Source organism: Oratosquilla oratoria, chromosome 43 (assembly GCF_046742065.1).
Source record: "Oratosquilla oratoria isolate Oo_2021 chromosome 43, ASM4674206v1, whole genome shotgun sequence".
Lineage (NCBI taxonomy): Eukaryota > Metazoa > Arthropoda > Malacostraca > Stomatopoda > Squillidae > Oratosquilla > Oratosquilla oratoria.
The window spans coordinates 19,283,080-19,308,501 of record NC_134819.1 but is presented as its reverse complement, the minus strand read 5'-3'; the positions used below and the strand labels follow the sequence as shown (position 1 = coordinate 19,308,501).

The 25,422-nt window shown below is 37.9% G+C and overlaps 1 protein-coding gene across 1 annotated transcript in view; it reads right to left on the bottom strand.

Annotated features, from left to right (window-relative positions):
* Positions 1-3,649: 3,649 nt before the first annotated feature.
* Positions 3,650-25,422, bottom strand: part of Hydr1 (abhydrolase domain containing Hydr1) — a 75,272-nt gene continuing 53,499 nt past the window's right edge. Inside the window, exons 3-7 of the mRNA XM_076179682.1 lie at positions 20,187-20,400; positions 12,769-12,881; positions 9,472-9,706; positions 7,844-8,009; positions 3,650-4,473 (exon numbers count right to left, since the gene is read on the bottom strand). Of these exons, the coding sequence (XP_076035797.1) occupies positions 4,280-4,473; positions 7,844-8,009; positions 9,472-9,706; positions 12,769-12,881; positions 20,187-20,400 (922 nt within the window). The 3' untranslated portion in view covers positions 3,650-4,279. The remainder of the gene's footprint in view (positions 4,474-7,843; positions 8,010-9,471; positions 9,707-12,768; positions 12,882-20,186; positions 20,401-25,422) is intronic.

The following is a 25,422-nucleotide window of genomic DNA, read 5'->3' as shown; positions in this document are numbered from 1 at the left end:
ATGTCTGTGGACACCTTCGTACATTACAGCTGCCGTTGTCACCACATTGCTCATTCAATGCTTATATGATTAAGTGCTATGGATGGCATGAAATGTACATGACATACTATGGACATGTTCTGATTTGTCAACCTTAATCATACCAGCAGTACTTTATGTACATGTTCTGATTTTAGTAAGTGTAGAACTCACCTATAAATCTACGAAAACACGAGGTAAATAGGAGCAAAGTCAGCCCTGCACTACCACAGCTGATCAGATATAAACACTGAAGTATAGATGCCAGACGTCACTAGTAAGCGTGCTACTACCTCATCCCATCTGCTCAGTAGAATGTAACTAATAAGTCACAGGCGGCAGTTATGTTGATATGGTCAGAATTTTTCACACAACCACAGCTTATTTCAAGCGTTACTAATTCGTTGCAGTAGGTGATATAGGGTTAATGTGAAAAACAAGTATGATAAAGGTGAAATAATTAGTTTATACGTAATTATACAAGCGTAACTTTTTAGTTCACTTCATCCGTGAGGTGTAATTTTATTTTTTCTTCAGGCATGGATTGTTCTCAGTTTTATGGTAAAACAAGAAGATATTTTACCCACAGTGATGATAGTGATGATGATACTGATGAATTCCCTGACTTTGGTAAGTAATTTATTTACAAATCGGTTTTTACAAATTACTTTTTTCTTGGTTCATTACAAATTTACAAATCTATTTTTCTGATAATTATGCATTTATATATCTAATTTTGTATCTTTACATATACTCATAGATGTATATTTATCTATTACTGTGTAACCTTAGTATCAGTTCCCAGAACATTGTATGGATATACAGCACTATAATGTACATGGAACTGTACTATCTACTTTATTACAGGCAGTGATTACATCCCTGATGAAGATGAATTGGCCACTCTGCTTGATAACCCTGGTGAGCCAGAAATCAGATCAGTGACCTCTCATGTAGATCAAGAGCCAACACCAGGGCCTTCACATGCAGTTCAAGAGCCAACACCAGGCCCTACCCATGCAGTTCAAAAGCCAACCAATACACAATCAAGAAATCATTAAGAAATTCCTCTCTGGCATCAAATGGGTGCCACAAATAGTGCTTTGGATCCACCTGAATGGCTTGGTGAGATTGAACCTGCTACATCACTCAGGAAACCTGTTGAATATCTTAGATATTTCTTTTCTCCAGATATCATAGAACACATTGTATGCCAAAGTAACCTGTATGCATCACAAAAAGACATTTCAAAAAGTTTGAACTTGAGTTAGAGCAGTTTTTTTTTTATCTTTATTTGCCATGTCCTTAGTCAAGTTATCAACCTCACGTCTTTATTGGAAAGGCAAACTTCATTGTCCTATGATTACAGAGAATATGAGTAGGGACAGGTGGGAGGAAATAAAAGGAAATATACACTTCAATGATAACTCTACCTTGCCAAATAACAACTCAGACAAATTATTCAAAGTCAGACCACTACTTACCCATCTTGCTGCTAAGTTTCGTGACATTCCCATACCACAACAACTGTGTGTAGATGAACAGTTAGTCCCGTTCAAGGGTGTTTCTTCTTTGAAACAGTATTTACCAAGTAAACCTCACAAATGGGGCTACAAAGTCTTCTGCCTTTGTGGTGTAGATGGCATCATGTATGACTTTGAGGTATACACAGGGAAAATTCTGTCTGCACCTGGAGAACTAGATTTAGGACCAAGCTCAAATGTGGTGCTGAATTTAGCCAGAAGTATCCCTACAGGCATGAATCATCTGTTGTATTTTGACAATTGGTTCACGTCACTCCATCTAATGACCACACTAGCTAAGAAACAGGTACTGTGTTTGGGAACTGTTAGAGTAAAAAAGACTTCCAGGCATTTCCTTTGATAATGACAAAGACCTTTTGAAAAAAGGTAGGGGAATCCACAAAAAAAAAAAAAAAAACACTGGTAGATGATGTTGAAATTCGAGCTGTGAAATGGATGGATAATAGGTCAGTTCATCTGCTGTCAATATTTGCCTCAGCAGAACCAATGAATGAATGTAAAAAGTATGACAAAAAAACAGAAGGGTAACATGATTCCATGTCCATACCAGATCTAAGAAATATTTTCATCTTTTTTCACTTTTTGGATGTGACTGTTGTGAACTGCTGGTTGTTATACTGTAGAGACTACACAGACCTTGGGATTCCTTCCAGGAATATTATGATGCTCCAGGAGTTCAAGTTGTCTTTAGCAGAAGCTTTAGTTCTTGAAGGGAAGAGTGCAGTATCTAGAAAGAGTGGGCATCCTTCCTCTACTGCAGTGGTTCTTAACCCCTGGGTCACAACCCAAATTTGGGTCGCCAAGCCATTTTATTGGGTCGCTAAGGGTTTGCAGAAAATAATTATTTTCCCACTACAAATATATTATAATTATATGTTTGTATATTTTTTTCATATATCACTGTTAATTATATGTGCTACTTGTATTAATAAACATCCCAGCATGTAATTTTGTTTCTGGAACCCGCTTTTAAAAGCATAATCATATTACTTATAAAGACAATTCGTATATCTATGTAGGCTTGGGTCGCGATGCTTGATTTGTGCAAAAATTTGGGTCGCTGCCAAAAAAGGTTAAGAACCACTGCTCTACTGGATCAATCGCAGCAGAGTTTGGACGCAAAAAAAAAAGGAAGGCCCTTCCACTAAAGCCATTCCAGATGATGAAATCCGAACTGATGGCTTTCACTATTATCCAGTGGTAATGGCAAGAGGCAAGTGCAAGAACCCAAAGTGTAATGCTGCCCCAGTCACCTACTGTAATAAGTGCAAAGTACATTTGTGTATAAATAAAAACAAAAATTGCTTTTTTGAGTTCCACACAAAATAAATGTGTGGAACTAATCTGGAAGATACCACATAATTTTCAATATATATTGATTGTCATTTTTATTGATATATTCATTTTTGTATGTAACAAACTGAGAAATGTCAAATTTCATGTGTATCAAATATTTTGTCTTGATTTGCTAAAATAAATATCATGTTCCTCTCTTATTGTTTTTGTTATAATTACTTTCATTACAAGTGATAACAAACAGTGAAAAATAATTAACTAAGAACATACAGATTTCGTAATAAAGGACGACCATGACAAATTAGTCACGTTTATGTAAATGTATGTTAGTACAGAAAAATGAAACTCGATAATATTTTCCACTTTATAGACCTTGTGGAAGTGTATTTTGCATGAAATAAAATTTCTTTTAATTGTTCATCATAATTCAGGCAATATAGGTTAAACTTGAAATACAAAATTAACAAATGCTTCTGTAAGAAGATTGAAATTCTAGAAACTTCCATAAAACAACAATTCATAACATGTATGGTGTGAATAGTAATTTTTTTTTCCATATGACATTGAAGAAAACTTTTTAGAAAGAATGAATCTGTCAAGAGATCTCTACAAATGTCTGAGAATGATTGAGCAACTCTGTTTGTGCTGTTACAGTACTCACACCTGTGACTGTATCCTATTTCATGGCTATTGTTCTGCGCTTCTTTTCTTGGGGACAAAATCATTCTGAGGTGTGGTTAAGAAGAGATTTAATGAGGATAGCAGAAAAGAGGGATAGTAAAAGTTAAAAAGCTATCAGAATTCTTTTTTAAGGAGAGATCAGTCTCCAATTGTAAAACAATGCTACATTTCTGGTCTGCTGGGGTGTTAAAGTCCTTACAATATTGACTACATAAAACTTGTATCATCACCACCCCATACGGAGTCTGTAATTCTGATACACATTATATGTTCTTTGTACAAAATTGATTTGAGTGAAATTTACAATGTATTTTTCTTGCGATAGGTCTTTCACAAATATATGTCATTCATTTAACACATACATAAAAACAGTTAATGTAACAAGTTATTAGCTTTACTCACAGCAACTTTTGTTCTTCACAATAGTGTACATTCATGTTTGTTTTTGAGGAGCAGAATTTGCCCACAATCATGATCAGTTCCTTCACAGTAGTCAACAGTGAACAGTTTATACATGTGTTATAAAGTTTCCAATGTGATTTCTTGGTCCTACCAAATATATCTGGTTATGGAGTATTTAATCAATTATATCTTATTTTTGCTGTTTACACATTATTTCTTCACTTTATCTGACAAACTCTACACATATTATGACTAGTTCTGACTTACACAGTGTGTATTGTGACATATCAGCTATTTACATGCATATGCTTACTCATCATAACATCACAGATAATCCTTCATACTTTTGTTTCCCTTATAGTTTTGAGCTGGTCCACATTATTAAAAATGCTTCTGACATACTGAGCATAGAGGCGGTCACTGTAGTATGTGTTGGAAGGAAAGAGACCTTCCATGAATCCAATATGACCACCACGTGACGTCACAACTATGGCCACATGACTTGATTTGTTGGCTGCAGCAATTGGAATACCTGCAATATAATTGTCATCAGATGTAAATGCCTCTCAACATACACACATATACTTGACAGAAGTGTTTAAGTCATTAAAAACAGCAAAAATAACTGACAGAGATATCTTGGTTTGGAACAGGATGTTCATAAGGTTATGTAAACAAATTGAAAAATACTACATGTCTAAAGGATATGAAAAATCAGTTTCCCATATAGATGCATCAGCTCCTGCAATAGTTCATAAGGTGATATAACTTAAGCAAAAACAAAAGTGGATTGAAAAAATGGGTATGATGATATATATATATATATATATATATATATATATATATATACATATTTATAGATATAGATATATATATATATATACATATATATAGATATAGATATATATAGATATATATATATAGATATATATAGATATATATATTTATATATATATAAATATATGTATATATATATATATACACACACATATGTGTGTGTGTATTTACCTAGTTGTATTTTACGGGACGAGAACTATGCTCGTAGTGACCCATTTTTGTATCTCTCCACATCCAGTTCTTAAAATTGTGTATAGCTCTGGCATTCACTGTTTCTCCACTCAGTTTGTTCCAGATATCAATCACTCTATGTGGGAAGCTATTCTTTTTCAGGTCTCTTCTATTAGTGTCCTTCTTTAGTTTCTTTTCATGTCCTCTTGTTTCTCTTCTGTCCCACTTTAATAAGTCATCTCTATCGAGGATTTCCATCCCTTTCATAATTCTGTAAATGGTCAATAAATCACCTTTTTCTCTTCTCTGTTCCAGTGTTGACAGATGTAGTTTCTCCAATCTTTGTTCATGTCAGATTTGCTAGTGTAGGTGCCATTTTTGTTGCTGCTCTTTGGATTCTTTCTAATTTTCTTATGTTGTTGTTGTTGTTGTCGTTCCCTAGACTGTCTGTCCGAGCAGTCCCGTCTCCCCAAGGAATGCCACAGCCGAAACTGGGTTTTCCCACAAATCCTTTATAGAGTGTATGTTGTGTTGTTTGCATGCATGATTGTGTATAATGCAGTCTTCCATTATGTGTTGTATGGTATGAGGTGAAGTGTTACATCCTGGGCAGCTGTTCACAATGCAGTCATCCAGCCTCTTCTGGTAGCTTAGAAGTGCTGGGTGGTGGCCACACTGCAGTCTGGCCAGGTGGACTCTGTCCTTTTGTGGGAGAGAGGATTCAGAAGGGTGGATATCAGGGGGTCTGGCATGCAGCAGTGTGTTGTCTTTCAGTGTGTTAAAGGAGCGGTGAGTGATATGATTATGAATATGTTTCTGGAGGCTGGTATTTGGTGGTTGTGGAGGAAGAGAAGAGAGTATCTGTGTGTGATACAGGTCTTTGGGTGTTGTTTTAATGTTTCTTGGTGTGTGTGGGTGTTCTGCTATGTAGTGTAGTGGGTGTGATGTGTTTGTGGTGGCTGCAGCAAGTGTTTGTGTGCCTCTCATGTCGAGGTGGTCCTTGACTTTGAGGACTTTTGTTTCATGGTGTAAATGGTCTGTAGGTGTTGTATTTGTGCAGCCTGTAATTGTTTTTAGGGCTTTGTTTTGTTTGGCCACCGGCTCTACGCAGGTGGCACCAATCCCCAAGAGGAGCTACGACTGCCTTGGGGAGTACCACAATTTTCTTATGTTCTTCTTTGTGCTGGGTGCCCACAATGTTGCAGCATATTCTAGTTTAGGTCTTATCAGTGTAACCACTATTTTTTTAACCATCTCCTCATCTATGTAGTCAAAGGCCACTTTCATTGATCTTACATACATACATGCATATACCAAGGCTTTTTCCCCTTTACAAGGGAGGTAGCCAAAAAGGAAAAGGCATAAAATCATTCCCACCCATTCCATCCCCGAAAACACTCCACACCCCTCCACCCTCCCTCCCATCTTAGCACCTCCTAGATGACGGGTCATCCCTGCACCCTGTCCACTGCCCTGGGTCAGAAGCAGTGTCGCAAGACACAACACATCCACAGCAAGGCCGCTTCATTAAATCGGCGACCCCCCCTCTCCGTCCCCCCACTGATCTTAGTAAGTTAAAAGTCTCTCCAAATAATCTGTTGACATGTTTGTCAGGTGTCAAGTCGCTTGAGATGATTACTCCCAGGTCCCTTTCCAAAATGACTTTTTTGACTTCTTTATTTCCAATTTTGTATTGACCCGATGCTCTTATTTTTGCTTTTTCCAAATTCTATTATGCTACATTTCTTGATATTGAAGCTCACCTCACATTTCTGACTCCATTCTCATATTTTGTCTAGGTCTTCTTGTAGCGATCTACAATCTTCTTCTGTTTTTACTCTATTGAGTAATTTGGCATCATCAGCAAAGAAGTTCATGTAACAATTTACTGTCTTTCCTCATATGGTTTATCTGCCAGGCTGGGGACCAGTTTGGTTGCTGCCCTTTGTATTCTCTCAATCTTGATCATCTCTTCATTCATATAGTGGAATGCAACTTTAATCTTCTGCAGTAGTTCATATGTCTCTACCACAATCCTGCTGATATGTCTGTCAGATGACAGGTTTTCTTTTATTGACAATCCAAAGTCTTTCTCCTCCTTTGCTTTTGTAATGAGTTCACTTCCCAAGGAATAGTTTAAGGATGACCTTTTACTGCTATTGCCCACTTCCAGTAGTTTGCATTTTTTGGTATTAAAGTTCATTTCCCATTCTTGGCTTCATGCAAAAATAGTGTGTAGATCTTTTTGCAATAGTCTACCACCCTCCTCATTTTCACTCTTCTCATGATTTTTGTGTCATCTGCAAACATGTTGGCATAGTTTGTTGTTCCTTCTATCATGTCATTGACATAAACAAGAAACATTTTTGGAGCAAGCAATGAACCTTGTATAACTCCTTCTAGGCTATCTCTTCTCTGTTGCTCCATGATCTCTTTTAAGGGCTGTATCTCTCTTATCCTCATCTGCTGTTGGCCCACCTCACTTTTCTCCATGGTGTTGAGATTTTTTTTCTCTCATTTGTCAAGGTTTCAGTTTCCCTTCTTAGTTTATTAATCTCTGTTTTCTGAATCAGGTTTATTTATTTATTTTTTTTTTTTTCATTCTAGATCATGTAATCTTGCCTCATGGGAGGAAATCACACCTAATCTTTTCAACTCAATTACAATTTCACTTAATGGAAGAGTGGCATCCAACTTGAAACCTATATTTTTCTTTTAACTTATCCCTAGCACTACATTGATCAAATTCCTCGATAGAATTACTCAAAATTTGACATTGTTAGTGTAAATTCAAAACCAGAAGGACAACACTTTGTAATGTATAAAAAAAAAAATAAAAAAAAAAATCTTCATTTGTTTGTGTGTGTTTTTTACACTACTGTATAGACACCTACCTTCAATTGGTTGGAATGGGTCATCAGCTGCAGAGAGACAGAGTAGGGGAACCTTAATTTGATCCAGTTTGTCATGCAGACTGGCATTGCGATAATAGTCCTCTACGTCCTTGAACCCAAACTGGATAGCAGTGAATCTTGTGTCAAACTCCCTGATTGTTTTACTCTGATGAAAAAAAAAATTCATCAGTAATGGTTTTGTATTACTTACATACTATTACACAAAATGTTCTCCCCATTAATCCAAAAACCAAAAAATCTGGCTTATAACTTTTAACTTTATTTCAAAAACTTTTAACTTAGCCTTGGCAAATAACTGTTTAACTTCTACTTTTCTCCATCAGGAAGTTGTTATCATATATTTTGACTGCCTTGTTGGAGAGTAATACCACAATGTATACATATTTCAGTGTAATAGATTTCAGTAATAAACGAACACTGACCACATGTTGGACATTTGACCAGCCTGCCACTCTTATTGCTGTTCCTGTAAAATTTTGTCCGGTAGGGGGCAGGCAGCATATCCATGCCAACACAGGCCCACTGCCTGATGCCTGAGTAGCAGGGTTGCCAGGTGTGTGCAAAACACTTACAATTGGGCAATTTTTTTTTTTTTTTTTTTCTATGGTTTGTTGATGCCTGATGGATGCTTTTGACACTTTTATATCATTTGTTTCCCATGCAAGAAATTCAGCATGAACAGCTTGGGTGCTACTTTTCTGACAGACAACACACGAAGTAGAAGGAAACTTATGGGTAGATGTGTTTGTAGTGTTATCTTCATGAGTAACGCTGACCAAAATGATCAACTACATCACATCAGCAATGCTACCTTGCCGGTCAAGTGGGTGTTTTATACCTCACCCACTGCCAATCTGCTGCACTTAGACTGAAGTGTAGTGTCTTTCAGTTCTACAGAATATTTTATTGATGCTGAATAGATACATAAATATAAATTGCATGCTGCAATATAGGTTAGTTGTCCCTGTACTGTATAATTTTCTCTCATTTCCCAACAATAGTCATTTTCAAACAAAGAACACATTGGGTTCCCATTTAGACTATTATAGCACGGGGTGAGTGTACATACATTTATAGAGCATCAACCCACTTGACACATTCTGGTTCAGATGTGTTGATAATTTCATTATTTGGGATGATAACTGGGGTTCTTTTCATGGTTTTGTAAGGAAGCTTAACAACTTAGCCACATTAAATTTAAAGTGGTGGGAAGAAAATGGAAACTCAATTTTGTTGACAAACTGGTTCTTAGAATACATGACCATTTATCTTTTTCTGGGTACAGAAACTCCACCCACACTGACAGTTTTATGCACTTTCTTCAGTCAACATTCTGACAGAACTGTAGAACTAATTTTAGCACTGCCTCTGCCCTTTTTCTTAAGGTACTGATATTACACAACAGTTACAGAAGACAAAGTGGACTCATAACATTTAAACACAATATCATATCTTTCTCCAACAAAACAAAAGAAACTAAATACAGACTCCACAACTGAAATAATCATAACCCAATGCAGATAAAGAAAAAACCTACAACACCAGATATAGTTATATACCACCAATTTCATGGTTTCTGTTTATCTTTTAACTCTTGAGAACCCTACCTGCATGACATAGTCCAAGTCCCACTTGGAGTCCCCCTCAAGCACGTGGCGCATCCGGCTGATGGATTCACAGAGACAGCTGGCTAAGTGACGATTAAGTAGTAAGTTGCAAAGCGGTTTCTCTAAACTCTCTGTACCCACAAAGACATTCCATGGGATGGACAACACCATGGCCGCCACCAGATGTTCAGCTGCTTTCACTCCTCGTGTGGCCAAGTAGTTACCAACTATCATTCTGTGAAGACATGAACATCAAATTTAACCCTAACACAATGGTCTGTTCATTTTTACACAGTGGATATTAATCAGAGACAAAGACTGTATTAGCTGTTGGAGTGACAAACTTGAAGAAATGCACACATTGAATGAGATGAAAACAGGAATTTATGAAAAACTGATTCAGTGAAATCACATGATTACAGTCTATCTAGCAAACTAAAAGAAGTACAGTAATGTGATACACAAAGTTCCAGTGTTCCACCTATAATATTCCATAAATGTAGTCATTACTTCAATTACATTTATTTCAAGCAATAGGAACTAATGATGGGTATCTGATAATGGTGGTCCTGCAAGATGGATGACAGGATAATTTCCCTGCTGTCTGTTTCCCAATCTGTCAACCCCATCACTTCCATCTAGAGGTAAAGCGTTGAAGAGGTGACACTTGGTCTCTGGACCAGGTCAAATATCTTTCAATCAACTTAAATTGTATTTCTTCCACCTTTTCACATAAAAATAGAGGTGACATCAGTGACTGCTCCCCTCCTCCTATGACTTTCAGAGGGTGACACAGAAATAGTTTCACACTAATACAACACAAAAAAGTTCAGAGAGGGATCTACAAGAGAGCCCCAAGGACCAGTTTCAATTGGTGCAAGGCTGTGGGTCTTCAGTCAAACCATGCCGCCAGCAAAATTCCACTCCACCCACCACCCTTGTGACCCCCACCATACTCCTCAGACACTTTATCTCAACAAATTTAAACTTCCCCTTTCTATCTATCTATGTGCCAAGGGCTTTTTCCCCCTTACAAGGGAAGTAGCCACTCCCAACCATTCAACTCCCACCACCCTTTCCTCCCTCTCATCTTAGCCTATCATGGATGATGGGTCATCCCCGTATCCTGCCCATTGCCCAGGGGGGTCAGAAGTAATGCAGCAAGACACAGCACATCCACAGCAAGGCTACTTAACTTAATTCATGACCCACCACTCTCTGTCCCCTTATGCAATTATTTCCAGTCCAGATATAATTTTGCGTTTTCTCTATTGTAATGTTATCTATTTTCATTAAAAACATGTTTAAAACAAATATATTATCTCAAAGGTAATACAGTATTTGAGGGACTTTTTGACAAAATATTCATTGTTTGCTAATCTGTTTTCTAAAACACAATAAACACCACCATCTCTTGGTGTTAGTTCCAATAACATCATGGGTTATGCACCAACCCAAATGTCCTGTAATACAACAGATGATATTCAGCAATACTGAGAGTTTTCTATACTCTTTTGAGAGTATTCTGACTCCCTAAATATCTCTGACAAAAGCTAAGCTGTGTGGATAGACAGCATAATTATGGGCTATCAATGTGAACCGAAAAAGAAGTTTTCATATTGATGCACCGTTAGTGCTTCACTGTGTACATGTTGGTTCTGCAATGCTGTCTTTGAGCACTCAAAAGAGCAAGGGTAGTATTCGTGAAGCATTTGATATCTTTCCAGTGTGCTCTTACACAATCCTGCTGCACATTCACACTACAGCTCCCAGATGCCATGAGATTTGTAAACAATGATGTGCCAGTAATAAGGTTAATTAATAAAGGTTTTAAGTACATCTTAAGTTGGTTAATAATTACACCACAATATAAACACAGCTTGAGATTCACATTTACCTAATTGTATTTACAGTTAATGTGAAAAATTAGTGTGTATAGAATATTTTCCCTTTATCAATAGATAGCGTTAAAATGAAAATGTGTAAACAGAACATGCACAAATGGAGAGTTACTTGTAATAACTGCAATATTACAATTATGTGTAAATAAATTGTACATAGCTAATTTTACAGATTGGATAAAACATGGCAACAATTCATATTTGTAGAATTATGACTAACAGACCATCTCAAAATAAAAATAATTATCCATATACTAAAAGCTTTTCCCTTGTAAAAATCAAAAGGCAAGTACCCACTCCCACCCATTCCACTCCCAACCATGCTTTCTTCCCTCTCATCTTAGCTCCTTGTAAATCATGGGTCATCCCTGTATCCCATCCACTGCCCTGGGTTAGAAGCAACACAGAAAGACACAACACATCCACATCAAGGCCTCTTTACTTAATCAGCGACCCCCTACCCCTCTCCGTCCTCTCATGCTGAAAAAGAGGAGATGGAGAGAAATCCCTCTGGGCTGTGTCAAAATATCATTTATACATAATGACTCCTTACCCCTTTTTCTTCCATCATATTATCATCTATACGCAGCCATTCTTCACTCACCCCTATGAATCTGTTTTCCCTAAAAAAGCGTAGACTCAGAGGTGACTTGATACAGGTCTTTAAGATTTTAAAGGGAATTGACAACATCAAAAGTGACAAAATTTTCACATTGAATGAGAATCAGACAAGAAACAATGGTCTCAAACTGTCCGGAAATAGATTCAATTTGGAAGTAGGTAGAAACAACTTTGCCAACCGTGTAGTTAATGAATGGAATAAACTTCCTGCACAGGTAGTGCAATGTAGTTCAGTTCAAAGCTTTAAGAATCATTTAGATAAATACTTAAGTAAGATGCTGTAATGATTATAATTTATCTTATATTATTTGTTTTTGTTTTGTTATCATTTGTCTGTCTGATTTTCATTTATTATTAGTTATATGTTAATTTATTATTTACTATTTACCTGTTTGTTTATTATTTTAACTATACCTATGCATTTATTTATGTATTTTATTTGTTATTTACATTATTATAGTTTTTATCTATTATTTTATTTTATTTATTTATTTATCTTTTTTTGCATCCGACCTAGATATGGATCAAAAGGTCTCCTGTCGGCATGCTCCGCCTTTGTAATCCTTTGTAATATCCTGCCTTCTCCCTATATTGCTCAACATTCTTCTCTTACTCAATACCCCTTTCACGCCATCCATTCACCTCCTCCTCAATTGTCCCCTTAATTTCCTTCCTTTCATATCTCTTGAAAATATTATTATTGATGATGATGATGATGATGATGATGATGATGATGATGATGATGATGATGATGATGATGATAATTATTATTTACCCGCCAAGTGAGATTCCTGTGGCCATCAGATGTGCCTTTGGATACTTGGTCTTGATGTGAAGTATGGCCTCCTCAAGGTCATCACTGTTGGCAGCACAATATGTCCTGGGGGTCTGTGGATTAATATGGCTACATGAGAAATATCATCTTTAGCATCTCTCCACTGACAAAGCTGATGAATTCATTAGTAATCCCTGTAGCTGGATAATTCAAGTACACAATATATGAGGTTATAGCAAAAGTGCATCTCTGTACTCACTCCCAAACCCCAGAAACCTTTCTCCATCCCCTTTTCCTACCAGTCCACCTCCCTTCTAGAGAGAGTACTTCAGTAAAGTGTTTGAGCATGTCCTCAGCCATCACCTTACCAGGTACTTGGAAATGAAGAATGTACCAAGAGACTGCCAGTTTGGTTTTTGGCCAGAATGCAGTGCAGAAGGCATAATTTCTATGATTACTCAATGGGTTGAAAGACCACCAGATGGTAACCCTGGTATGGCCATTTTGGTCTGTATGGATGTGAAGAAGTAATTCAATACTGACTGGCATGAAGGCCTTAAGTACAAATTGTACCACTATGTTGATTTTACCCTGCCATTCACACGGTTGCTCTGCAACTACCTGGATGACAGGACAGTAATAATAAATTGGCAGGACTTCCTGCCCCAACCTCTTGTGTCAAAGGCTGGAGTGCCTCAGGGGTCAGTCCTTGCACCCACTCTAAATAATCTACTTATAAATGAGCTGCCAGAGCCAGCTTACCCATGCAAACACACTCTTACTATCTTGTATGTGGACAACACTAATCACATTAACAGACACAAAATGCTGGAGGAAGCTTTACATGTAATGAAGAACATACTAGACAGGACACAATGCATTGAAGCAACAGTGCATCAAAATGCAAAGCTGTATACTTCCACTGCAGAAGAACCAACAAAACAATCATGAACACTCCTCTTAAGATAAACAACACATACTTCCCAGTAAAAAACCATGCCTGTGTACTGGGTAGCACACTAGACAGTGACCTTAACTAGACCCTACAGTTCCACAGACAGGGAGCAAGAGCCAAGGCTGTCCTGGGCAGGCTAAAGTGCTTCAAAACCCCAACACTAACCACTAAGCGCCGATCGCACTTAGCCTTGGCCAGGCCACTACTGAGCTAGTCTCCAAGACTGAGCCAGATGAGATGCTCCACAAACAACTATTCCCATAATTTTTGGTTCAGAATGCTGTATTATAATTCATCATGGGTTCATGGAGTAACTTCAGAACCTCCAAATCTCTACACCTGGCTGAAAACATACTCCACTCAACCAATACAAACACAAAATACACAAGACACCTAGAAAGACTGCACACCAAGCACAAATACCTGACACATCACACCCAAACCTCACCATACAGTCTATTTGTCAATTGCACCTCTCCTCCATGCGGTATACACAAGAAATCATGTACAAAGAATTGTCAAAAGTAGATGGGTAAAATATTTAGAAAAAAATGTGCTAAATCCAAGGCAATTTGGATTCAGACAAGGACAATCATGCATCACCAATTTAATATGTTTCTATTCAAGGCTAATAGATATAATACAAGAAAGAGATGGATGGGCTGATTGTGCATTTCTAGACCTAAAAAAAGCTTTTGACAAAGTACCACATAAGAAGTTGCTTAAGAAATTAGAAACCGAAGGAGGAATACAGGGCAAACTGCTTAAATGGATGGAAGACTTTTTGCAAGAAAGAAAAATGAGAGTAGTGATAAGAGACAATGTGGTAAATTGAGATTAATTGTATTATTGCATTATTCTTATTTTACAATAGACTTTGTGTTGATGTATAAGAATTGTATACTTGTGCTATAGGTTCCTTACATACCGTGTGATTCTCATATTTTTAATACTCTGAAATATGTTTTGATGCTCTAGAGCATCTGTTGGTATTGTTTATACGTTTGGATCCTATGTAGACGTCTTTTGTTTTTGTTCAGGTACTTATACTATGACATCAATCTTTGCTTGTTTACGTTTGTCTGTTGAGCTCTCAATAAAGAGCAAACTTGGTTCCTGTTTTTTCTCTCAGCAACCTCAGCCATACTGCAACAAACACTCAAATTGGGATGAAGTAATAAGTGGTGTTCCACAAGGAGCAGTTCTGGCCCCAATAATGTTTGCTATATATATTAATGATATGGATGAAGGAATTGAAAGCTATATGAGCTTCTTTGCAGATGATGCAAAACTATTAAAAAAGGTGAACATGGAAGAAGATTGTGAATCACTACAGTGATCTAAATAAAGTCTGGGAATGGAGTAGGAAGTGGGAGATGGAGTTCAATACTAAGATGTGTAGTATAATGGAATTTGGAAAAAGCAAAAACAGAATAACAGGATCATATAAATTGGGAGAAAAAAGAATAAAAAAAAGTTGAAAATGAGAAGAACCTGGGAGTCATTGTTATGAATAATATGTCACCTGAGAAACAAATGAATAAGATTTTTGGTGAAACTTATAATTTAATAAGAACAATCAAAGTGGCATTTACATACCTAGATGAAGAAATGGTGAAGAAAATACTAATCACTCTGATAAGACCAAGATTGGAATATCCAGCAATGATGTGGTCACCAAGTATAAAAAAAAGTATAAAAAAAACTTGAAAGAATACAAAGAGCAATTACAAAATTGGCACCAACACTCTCAAAACTATCATATGAAGAGAGACTAGCAAAACTTGAGCTACAGACACTAGAGCAAAGAAGAGACAGAGGAGATTTGATAGCTATTTACAGAATCATGAAAGGCATAGAAATTATTGATAGAGAGGACCTAATAAAATGGGATGATAGAAATACAAGAGGACACGGAAAGAAAATCAAGAAAGACAGCCATAGAAAAGATCTGAAAAAGAACAGCTTTCCTCACAGAGTAATAGACAGTTGGAACAAGTTAGATGAGAAAGTAGTGTGTGCAAAAACAATACATGAATTTAAAAATAGTTTAGATAAAATGAGATATGAAGACGGAACACCACAAGCATAGCTCCCCTTCCCGTAAAATACAACTAGGTACAGGTAAACGTCGACTTACGATGGCATTAGGTTTCGATAGAGCCATCGTAAGACGATCTCATCGTAAGTCGATCCCCACTCTGTTCCGTGGTCACTGTACCTAGCCTACCTGTATATTAACCACCAGAGATACTGAATATAGCCTATTAAACATGTACAGTAGTTTATTTAATTATTTTTATCCTTTTTACCATATTCAAACACTATAATATGTATTTTCAGTACGGAACTTAAATCTCGCGGGCAGCAGCCAATGCCAGCCGTACGACGTGACGTAATAATACTCGCATCATAAAATATAGTCACCGCTTATATCGATCGTTCTCTCTTTCACCCGCGAATTTTGAAAACCACAGAGAATGAATCATTTGAGAGAATGTAAAAACACAGGGGCGACTACAATAAATATAATCAAGACGCCGATATGGCAGCGTCGCGAATCCACTTGCTCCTCATGACGCCTACGTGTGCGGCACCGTATGGAAGGGGTTAAATTATCATATCGTCGTCGTCGTCGTCATCGTAAAGTCGAACAATCGTAAGTCGCGGCCATCGTAAGTCGACGTTTACCTGTATATACAACCATGTGAACATTGCCTATCATATTCACTGGGGATTTTCTTCCATCTCCTCCTTTTCTGATGTCTGTCGTGCATGGAAAGGAGAAGATAGGGGATAGCGGGATGTGAATTCAACTCACTTCTTTTAGGAAATATACTCTTCCCATAAACAAAATCATGCCCACATGCATAAAAATTCATACATGCTTTTTTATTTAAAACTCAATACCTTTCTGACTTTCTCTCATAATATACCTCATTTTAGTAGAAACAATTTTTTTTTTTTTTCTCTACAATTATGTCTCCGACTATTTCCTCCACTTTTGGCTGATATGGATGCAAGCCTCAATATTCAAGTCTCCTGCCCATGGCCTCTGAGCCATGGGAGTAGTTAAATAATAACAATAATGATAATGATAATCCCTTAAAAGTGTTCTGTGGCAATAGCTCTCTTTTACAAGTATACATGACCATCATTTAATTTTCTTATAGATTTTCTCTTCCCCTTCCACAAAAAAAAAAAAAAAAAAAAAAAAATCAAGTGCGAGTGGATGGTCTGTCCTAGGTAGTCCATAGTCCTTTCTCCTGAAGATGATTTCATATACCGGTAGTCCAAAAGACATCTAGAGAACCAGAAATGGAATTTGGAATTCTTCTACAGTAATCATCTGAACACAATTGTTGTCTTACCAGAAAAATTGAAAGAACAATCTATAAATAGAAAATGCAGCCACCATTATACTGCATCAAGACCTGTATATTGAATGGCCTTCTCCATATATATATATATATATATATATATATATATATATATATATATATATATATATATATATATATATATATATATATATATATATATATATACATATATATATATATATATTATATATATATATATATGTGTATGTTATATATATACATATATATATATTATGGGAAAGGTGGAGGGGGAAACACGGGTCTTTATCTGATTATCGAGTTTATTCCTGACCGGTTTCGCTTACAATAGCTTCTTCAGAGCTATTGTAAGCGAAACCGGGCCGGAATAAACTCGATAATCAGATAAAGACCCATGTTTCCCCCTCCACCTTTCCCATAATTTGTCCCAATGTCTCTACATATATATATATATATATATATATATATATATATATATGTATATATATATATATATATATATATATATATGTATATATATATATAGTCATATATATATATGGAAGCTAGTATGTTATAACACAATTGTAAAAGATCACTGTTAACCCACTATCGGAGAAATAATAACGGAAAGTACAGAGAAACTGTATATTTCGACTACTCTCTGTAGTCCTCTTCAGCAGAATGCTTACATAAGGTTAAGGTACAAGTATATATGAAGAAATGAGGGGTACATAGAAGGGGATGAGGAAAGTAGGACAAGGGGTGATATTTTGTCCAACCGCTTTAGACATGATCTTGTTGACTGCTAACTTGGTAATACAATCTGGGGGCCACTGGCCTTTAGAGGTATTAAAGTTAGGATAATGTTTTATTAGAGAAGATTCCACAATTTTTCTTCTATAGCTACAGTGTGATTTATAAATTATTGATGCATTATCCCAATCTAATCTATGGTCTTTTTGGCTGGCATGAAGGAACACAGCGGAGTTAACTTGTCCATATTTTATGGAGTTTTTATGTTCCTTTAATCTCGTGGACAAATTCCTGCCAGTCTGGCCCCAGTACACATCATCACAGTCTTTACACAGCAATTTATATACCCCGGAGGTTTCTAATCTTTCACCCGTGTTAGCTAACCTTTACATGGAATATTTTGAAAGTACTTTATTACCAGGAGGTGCTCAGATGAGAGGAAGGGTGGGAGGGGTGTGGAGTGTATTTAGGGATGAAATGGGTGGGAGTGTTTTTATGCCTTTCCCTTTTTGGCTACCTCCCTTGGAAGGGGGAAAAAGCCTTGGTATATGTATGTATGTACTTTATTACCTAAGATTAAACCACCTGATATGTTTTGGTATCGGTATGTTGATGATATTTTTACACTATGGAACGATATGTGGGGTTCTTTTGATGATTTCTTTGTTAAATTAAATAATTTAGCTAAGAATATTAATTTCAAGGTTGAATGGGAAGAAGGAGGTCGAATCCCATTCCTGGACATTTCGATCATAAGAGACCCGGACCAATTGTCCTTCACTGTGTATAGGAAACCTACCCACACAGGTAATTACTTACATTTTTTTAGCCACCATCCGGATAATATTAAATCTAGTGTTGCATCGGGTCTATTTCTCAGAGCCCTTAGAATTTGCAGTCCACAATTCTTGCAAATAGAATTTTATATCATTAATAAACAACTCTCTAACGTAGGTTATCCGGAATGGTTTCTAAAGAAAGCCCTACATAAAGCCAAATCAAACTTTTATAAGCCAAGTAACTCCAGGGAGAAGTTTAAATGGGGTAACAATAACATCATTGTACCATTTAATGATTCTATCAACTCGGTCTCCAAACTTCTACCTAATAATCAAATCAAATTTATTTACAACTATCCAAACAGCATTTTTAGAAAGGTAGTTAATGTACACCGGAGGGATGATGTGGACCAAACCTCCGGGGTATATAAATTGCCGTGTAAAGACTGTGATGATGTGTACTGGGGCCAGACTGGCAGGAATTTGTCCACGAGATTAAAGGAACATAAAAACTCCATAAAATATGGACAAGTTAACTCCGCTGTGTTCCTTCATGCCAGCCAAAAAGACCATAGATTAGATTGGGATAATGCATCAATGATTTATAAATCACACTGTAGCTATAGAAGAAAAATTGTGGAATCTTCTCTAATAAAACATTATCCTAACTTTAATACCTCTAAAGGCCAGTGGCCCCCAGATTGTATTACCAAGTTAGCAGTCAACAAGATCATGTCTAAAGCGGTTGGACAAAATATCACCCCTTGTCCTACTTTGACCCGACCATTTCAAGGGCATGTGACCTGAGCCCCCCCCCCCCACTTTCCTCATCCCCTTCTATGTACCCCTCATTTCTTCATATATACTTGTACCTTAACCTTATGTAAGCATTCTGCTGAAGAGGACTACAGAGAGTAGTCGAAATATACAGTTTCTCTGTACTTTCCGTTATTATTTCTCCGATAGTGGGTTAACAGTGATCATATATATACATATATATATACATATATATATATATACATATATATATACATATATATATATATACATATAAATAAATATATATATAAATATGTATATATATACTGTATATATATATATGTATATATATATATATATATATATATACATATATATATATATAATATATATAGTGCCGACAGCACTGTATGGGGCAGAAACATGGAACATATGAGAGGAAGAGAAGATGAAATGCCTGAGAAGTATGGTAGGGGTTACTAGGCTGGATAGAGTGAGAAACGAGGAGAAGAGGAGGAGAACGGGGGTGAAAAGGGAGTTGGGAAATAAAGTTGATGAAAGAGTATTAGGATGGCTTGGACACATGGAAAGAATGAGGGAAGAAAAATTAGTAAAAGAGGTGTGGAAAGCAGATGTGGAGGAAGTGAACATGAGGGAGCTACCAAGGATGAGATGGATGGATGGGGTAAAAGGAGCAGTGGGAAAGAGGGGAATGTCTGTTGAGAAAGGAAGAGAGAAGACAGAAGATATAGGTGAGTTGAGAATAGTTGTGTATGGATGAAAATATTACAATCGTTGATTCACACTACTGCCAAATTTAACACCTACCTTGAGATCAATGCCTCCACGACCACGATTGTTGAAGACTACACAGCGGGTGCCTTCCCCACGGGCAGCCAATACAAAGCTCTTGACGTACTCACTCTGGGAGGAGCCCGTCAACCCAGGCAGGATGATGACAGTTGGCGTACTCAGGGCCATGCCATCTTCGTGTAGCCAGTCCAGGCACACCTGGCCCCCATCACGTAGTTGCAGCACTTCCCTGTGGATAAATGGCAGAGTCATTCAATTGATATGTTCCTATGTTAACATAGAAAAAGAGTCAACATTGTAAAAATAAGGTTCTTGTTGAAGGTTTGAACAAATCAGGCTTTCTTTTTCACCAATAAGTTTTGCATCCTGACAGACTATCTCCTTTCCTTACTACCCTCATCACTGCTTACCACCAGATATACTGAGTGTATCACTATCACATTCCTGGGATAAGTGATCAAAGTACTTCTTTAATATTTAGGTCAAAATTTACACAGATATTATTGTTTCCTTCTCAAATTTAATTGTATATTTCCGAGTGTTACTGTAATCACAAAAGATGATAATGAAATCATGGTCTTGGACTGGGTCTTTCAGGGCAAATACGTTGTCCTACTAACATCCAATATACATCATGATCTTGAATCTCTTTTCCCAAGGTTTTCTAACCTGGGAATCATCTGAAATTACTAGGTGTGTGTGTGGTAGGGTAAAACCATCCAAATACATACATGGTATTGCTAGAAACACATGAAACTGATAAGAAAACCATAATTTTGTGCAATCACATGCAGTGCTGCCATAAAAACATTAGGCTGTTTTAATGAATTCATATATTAGATGGCAACACCAATCTGGTCTCAAATCCAGTAAGCACCAGATTTCAACCAGCTTTGGTGATACCAGGTCACATTTAGCAATGGCTGAAACAGATACGAGTAAACTATCTTGGGTATCTCATCCATATAATGTCAGTTCACTCATCAGAGGGGCCTTAAAGATATGCTGCTTTCCATTGCCCTCTTTAAATCTCTCCTTTACCACCTCTATATACATCTACCTCTTTCATGCGATATTGTTCCAAAGATGGTTTACAAAGGTCTCATCTTCTACCATTTTGTGGTTATAACACTGGCAGTGCTTGTCCCTGTACATTGATTTATTTATTCACTTATCTATTATTATTATTTTTATTATTATCATTATTAATATTACTATTATCATTATTATCATTATTATTAGTATTTCATTAAAATAATATATGTATATATATATATATGTATATATATATATATATTATATATATATATATATATATATATATATATATATACATACATATACCAAGGCTTTTTCCCCCTTCCAAGGGAGGTAGCCAAAAAGGGAAAGGCATAAAAACACTCCCACCCATTTCATCCCTAAATACACTCCACACCCCTCCCACCCTTCCTCTCATCTGAGCACCTCCTGGATGACGGGTCATCCCTGCACCCTGCCCACCGCCCTGGGTCAGAAGCAGTGTCGCAAGACACAGTACATCCACAGCAAGGCCGCTTCATTTAATCGGCGACCCCCCCTCTCCGTCCCCCTTTGCATATAAGGCGAGGACGGGGAGAAATCCCTTCGGGCTGCATCAAAATTTACTCACACATACTACCCCACCCCCCACCCCCCCGCCCATTCCTCCTCATGCAGTCACAACATCATCCATATACAACCATTCTCCACTCACCTCTGTCTTCCGTCCTCTCCCTTCCTTCCTCAACAGACATTCCCCTCTTCCCCAAAGCCCCCTTCACCCCATCCATCCACCTCATCCTAGGACGTCCCCTCATGTTCACTCCCTCCACATCTGCCTTCCATACCTCTTTTACTAGTCTTTCTTCACTCATTCTTTCCATGTGTCCAAACCATCCTAATATTCTTTCATCAACCCTATCTCCCAAATCCTTTTTCACCCCTGTTCTCCTCCTCACCTCCTCATTTCTCACTCTATCTAGCCTAGTAACCCCCACCATACTTCTCAGACACCTCATCTCAAACACATTCAAACTCCTTCTCTCTTCTTCTCTTATGTTCCACGTTTCTGCCCCATACAGTGCTGTTGGCACAATCACTCCTTCATACAGTCTCCTCTTCGCATCCATTCCCAAATGTCTATTTCTCATTACACTCTTTAAACCACCAAGGCATTTACTCGCTTCTCTCAATCTACATTCTACCTCCACCTTCACTCCACCTTTTCCTGCTACACTTGCACCCAAGTATCTAAAACTATCCACTTCCTCCAGTCGCTCTCCCTTAATGTTCACTTCCAGTCTACTGCCACTTTCACCCCTTGTACATCTCATCACCTTACTTTTACCCACATTTATCTTTAGCTTTCTTCTATCACATACTCTCCCAAACTCTGCCACCAGCTTCCTCAATCCCTCCTCTGACCCTGCCACAAGCGCAATGTCGTCCGCAAACAACAGCTGGCTCACCTCCCACTTTTCTCCATTTTCTTTAACCATCTCCAGTCCCTGACTCACTACCCTAGCATTCACCTCTCGCACCACCCCATCCATGTATAAGTTGAACAGCCAGGGCGACATAACGCATCCTTGACCAAGTCCCACCTTTACTTCAAACCACTCACTCTCTCCATTTCTAATCCTAACACATGCTCTACTACTCACATAAAAACTCTTGACAGCTCCCAGAAGCTTTCCTCCTATCCCATAAATCTGCATAACCTCCCACAGTGCCTTTCTGTCTACCCTATCATAAGCCTTTTCCAGATCCATAAAAGCCCAAAAAACATCCTTCCCCTTTCCTATAGCTTTCTCACATATCTGTCTTACCACAAAGATCTGATCTACACAACCTCTACCCGTCCTAAATCCACACTGTTCCTCACCAATTACTCCTTCTGTTCCTCTCCTAATCCTCTCAATTAAGATTCTCCCATAAGCCTTCCCTACTACACTCAACAGGCTAATCCCTCTGAAATTACTACATTCACACTTGTCCCCTTTTCCCTTGTAAAGAGGAACTATACAGGCACTACTCCAGTCCTCCGGTACTCTACCCTCTCTCCAGCAAACATTAAATAACCTCACCAACCAGTCCACCATCACTGAACCTCCCTTTTTCAGACATTCTGCATGACATCCATCCAGACCAGGTGCCTTACCTGCTTTCATCATCTTTACAACTGCCTTCACCTCATCCTTCCTTATTTCTCCTCCATTCTCCTCACTCATCACTCTCATTTTCTTCGTATTTCCCACTGCAGCTATCTTTCCTTCCCTATCCTCCTTCACATTCAGCAACTCCCTAAAATATTCTGCCCATCTTCCCCTCACTGCCATCTCTTCCATTATCAACTCTCCATCTGTACCTTTTACCTTTTCTTCCCTACTTGATTCGCCTCCTCTTCCTCTCTTAATTTCTTTCCAAAACATCTTTTTATTACTTTCAAAATTTTCTGTCATACTCCTACCCCATTTCACATCTGCTCTCCTCTTTGCCTCCTTTACCTTTTGCTTTACTTCTCTTTTCTTTTCTTTGTACATCTCATATGACTCCCCTGTCCTCTTTTGTAACCAATCTGTGAATGCTCGCTTCTTCTCTTCTACAACCTTCTTTGTTTCCTCATCCCACCATTCACTACCCTTTCTTCTATTTCCCCCTGTCCTTCTTGTTCCACACACCATCCTTGCACACTTTAAGACTCCCTCCTTGAACCATCCCCATTCCTCCTCCACACCCATCTCTGCTCTATCCTTTACTCCCTCCCACTCCTCCTTCAGCTTCTTTTCGTACTCCTTCTCCTTTTCCTTTTCATTCAAGGAGTTCACTCTAAGAACCTCCCTACCTTTTGTCCCTTTCCTCCTTCTCCATCTATCCTCCACTCTCAGCTTACCTTCCACCAAAAAATGATCTGATATTCCCCCACCCTCTCCCCTTAGCACATGTACATCCTTAACTCTTCCTATCATAATCCTATTTACCACTACATAATCCATTAGCGCTCTATCTACCACCCTTCCCTCCACCACCCTCTCCCATGTGTACTTATGCTTGACTTTCTTCCGAAACACTGTATTTGCTATCATCAACTCTCTTTCTAGACACATTTCCACCATCAACTCTCCACTACGATTCTTTCCTGGAACTCCACACTTCCCAACCACTCCATCGATTGGACCATTTCCCACTCTAGCATTAAGGTCTCCTAGTACTATTACATAGACATTTCTTCCTAAACCCTCTATGCACTCATTTAAATCTATCCAAAAGGCCTCCCTTTCTTCCATGCTCTTCTCACTGCCCGGCCCATATGCACTTACAAAGACCCACATCTCCTTTCCCAGTTTCACCTTCATCCACATTATCCTTGAGGAAACCTCCTTCCACTCCACTACCCCTTTACCTATCTCCTCACTTACTAGAATAGCCACCCCTTCCCTCCCTCACCCTCTCTTCACTCCTGATAACCTCCCACTTACACTCCCAAACATACACTCACCCTTCCCTTTCAACTTAGTTACACTCAAAGCCAACACATCCAACTTTCTTCTCACAAACATACTACCTATCTCTTCCCTTTTACTCTCATCTGTACCACATCCACGCACATTAAAAGACCCAAACCTTAGGGTGCTGGCCCGAGGCCCTCCAGCACCCCTTATGCCTTTCCTTTTCGTTTTAGGAAATTGCCCCTTGGGGCTACAGGGAGAAGGATGCCTAGTCCCTCTCCCCGTCCCTTTCTTCTCGCCTCTTACGATCCAAGTGGGAAACTTGGTGGCAGTATTCTTTTCCCCCACTATATATATATATAGTTGGTGAGCACATTGGAGCACATTGAATGGCTTTCAAACAAGATTTCTTTTTTCAAGTAGTTCATTCATCTATCTTTTACAAATTTATCACACATTTTGGCTATCAGCCAGGGAAAGGACACAGGTCTATGATTCAGTGGTTTATCCCTACTTCCCTGTGTGATAAATTTATAAAAAATAGATGAATGAACTACTCAAAAAAAGAAATCTTGTTTGAAAGCCATTCTGGATTCAGGAAAGGAAAGCCATGTGTACGCCATATTTGAGAGTGATTGAAAGGGAATGCAGTAACTCCAAGTTTTAGTGTAGTGGTTTGTCTAGGCCAGTGTGGTACATGAGAGGTGGACACCATGTGTAGTAAATGTTGCATTTAATAGATTTCTTTTTATGCATGTGTGTATGGGCCCAGGTTAGTTTCTGTT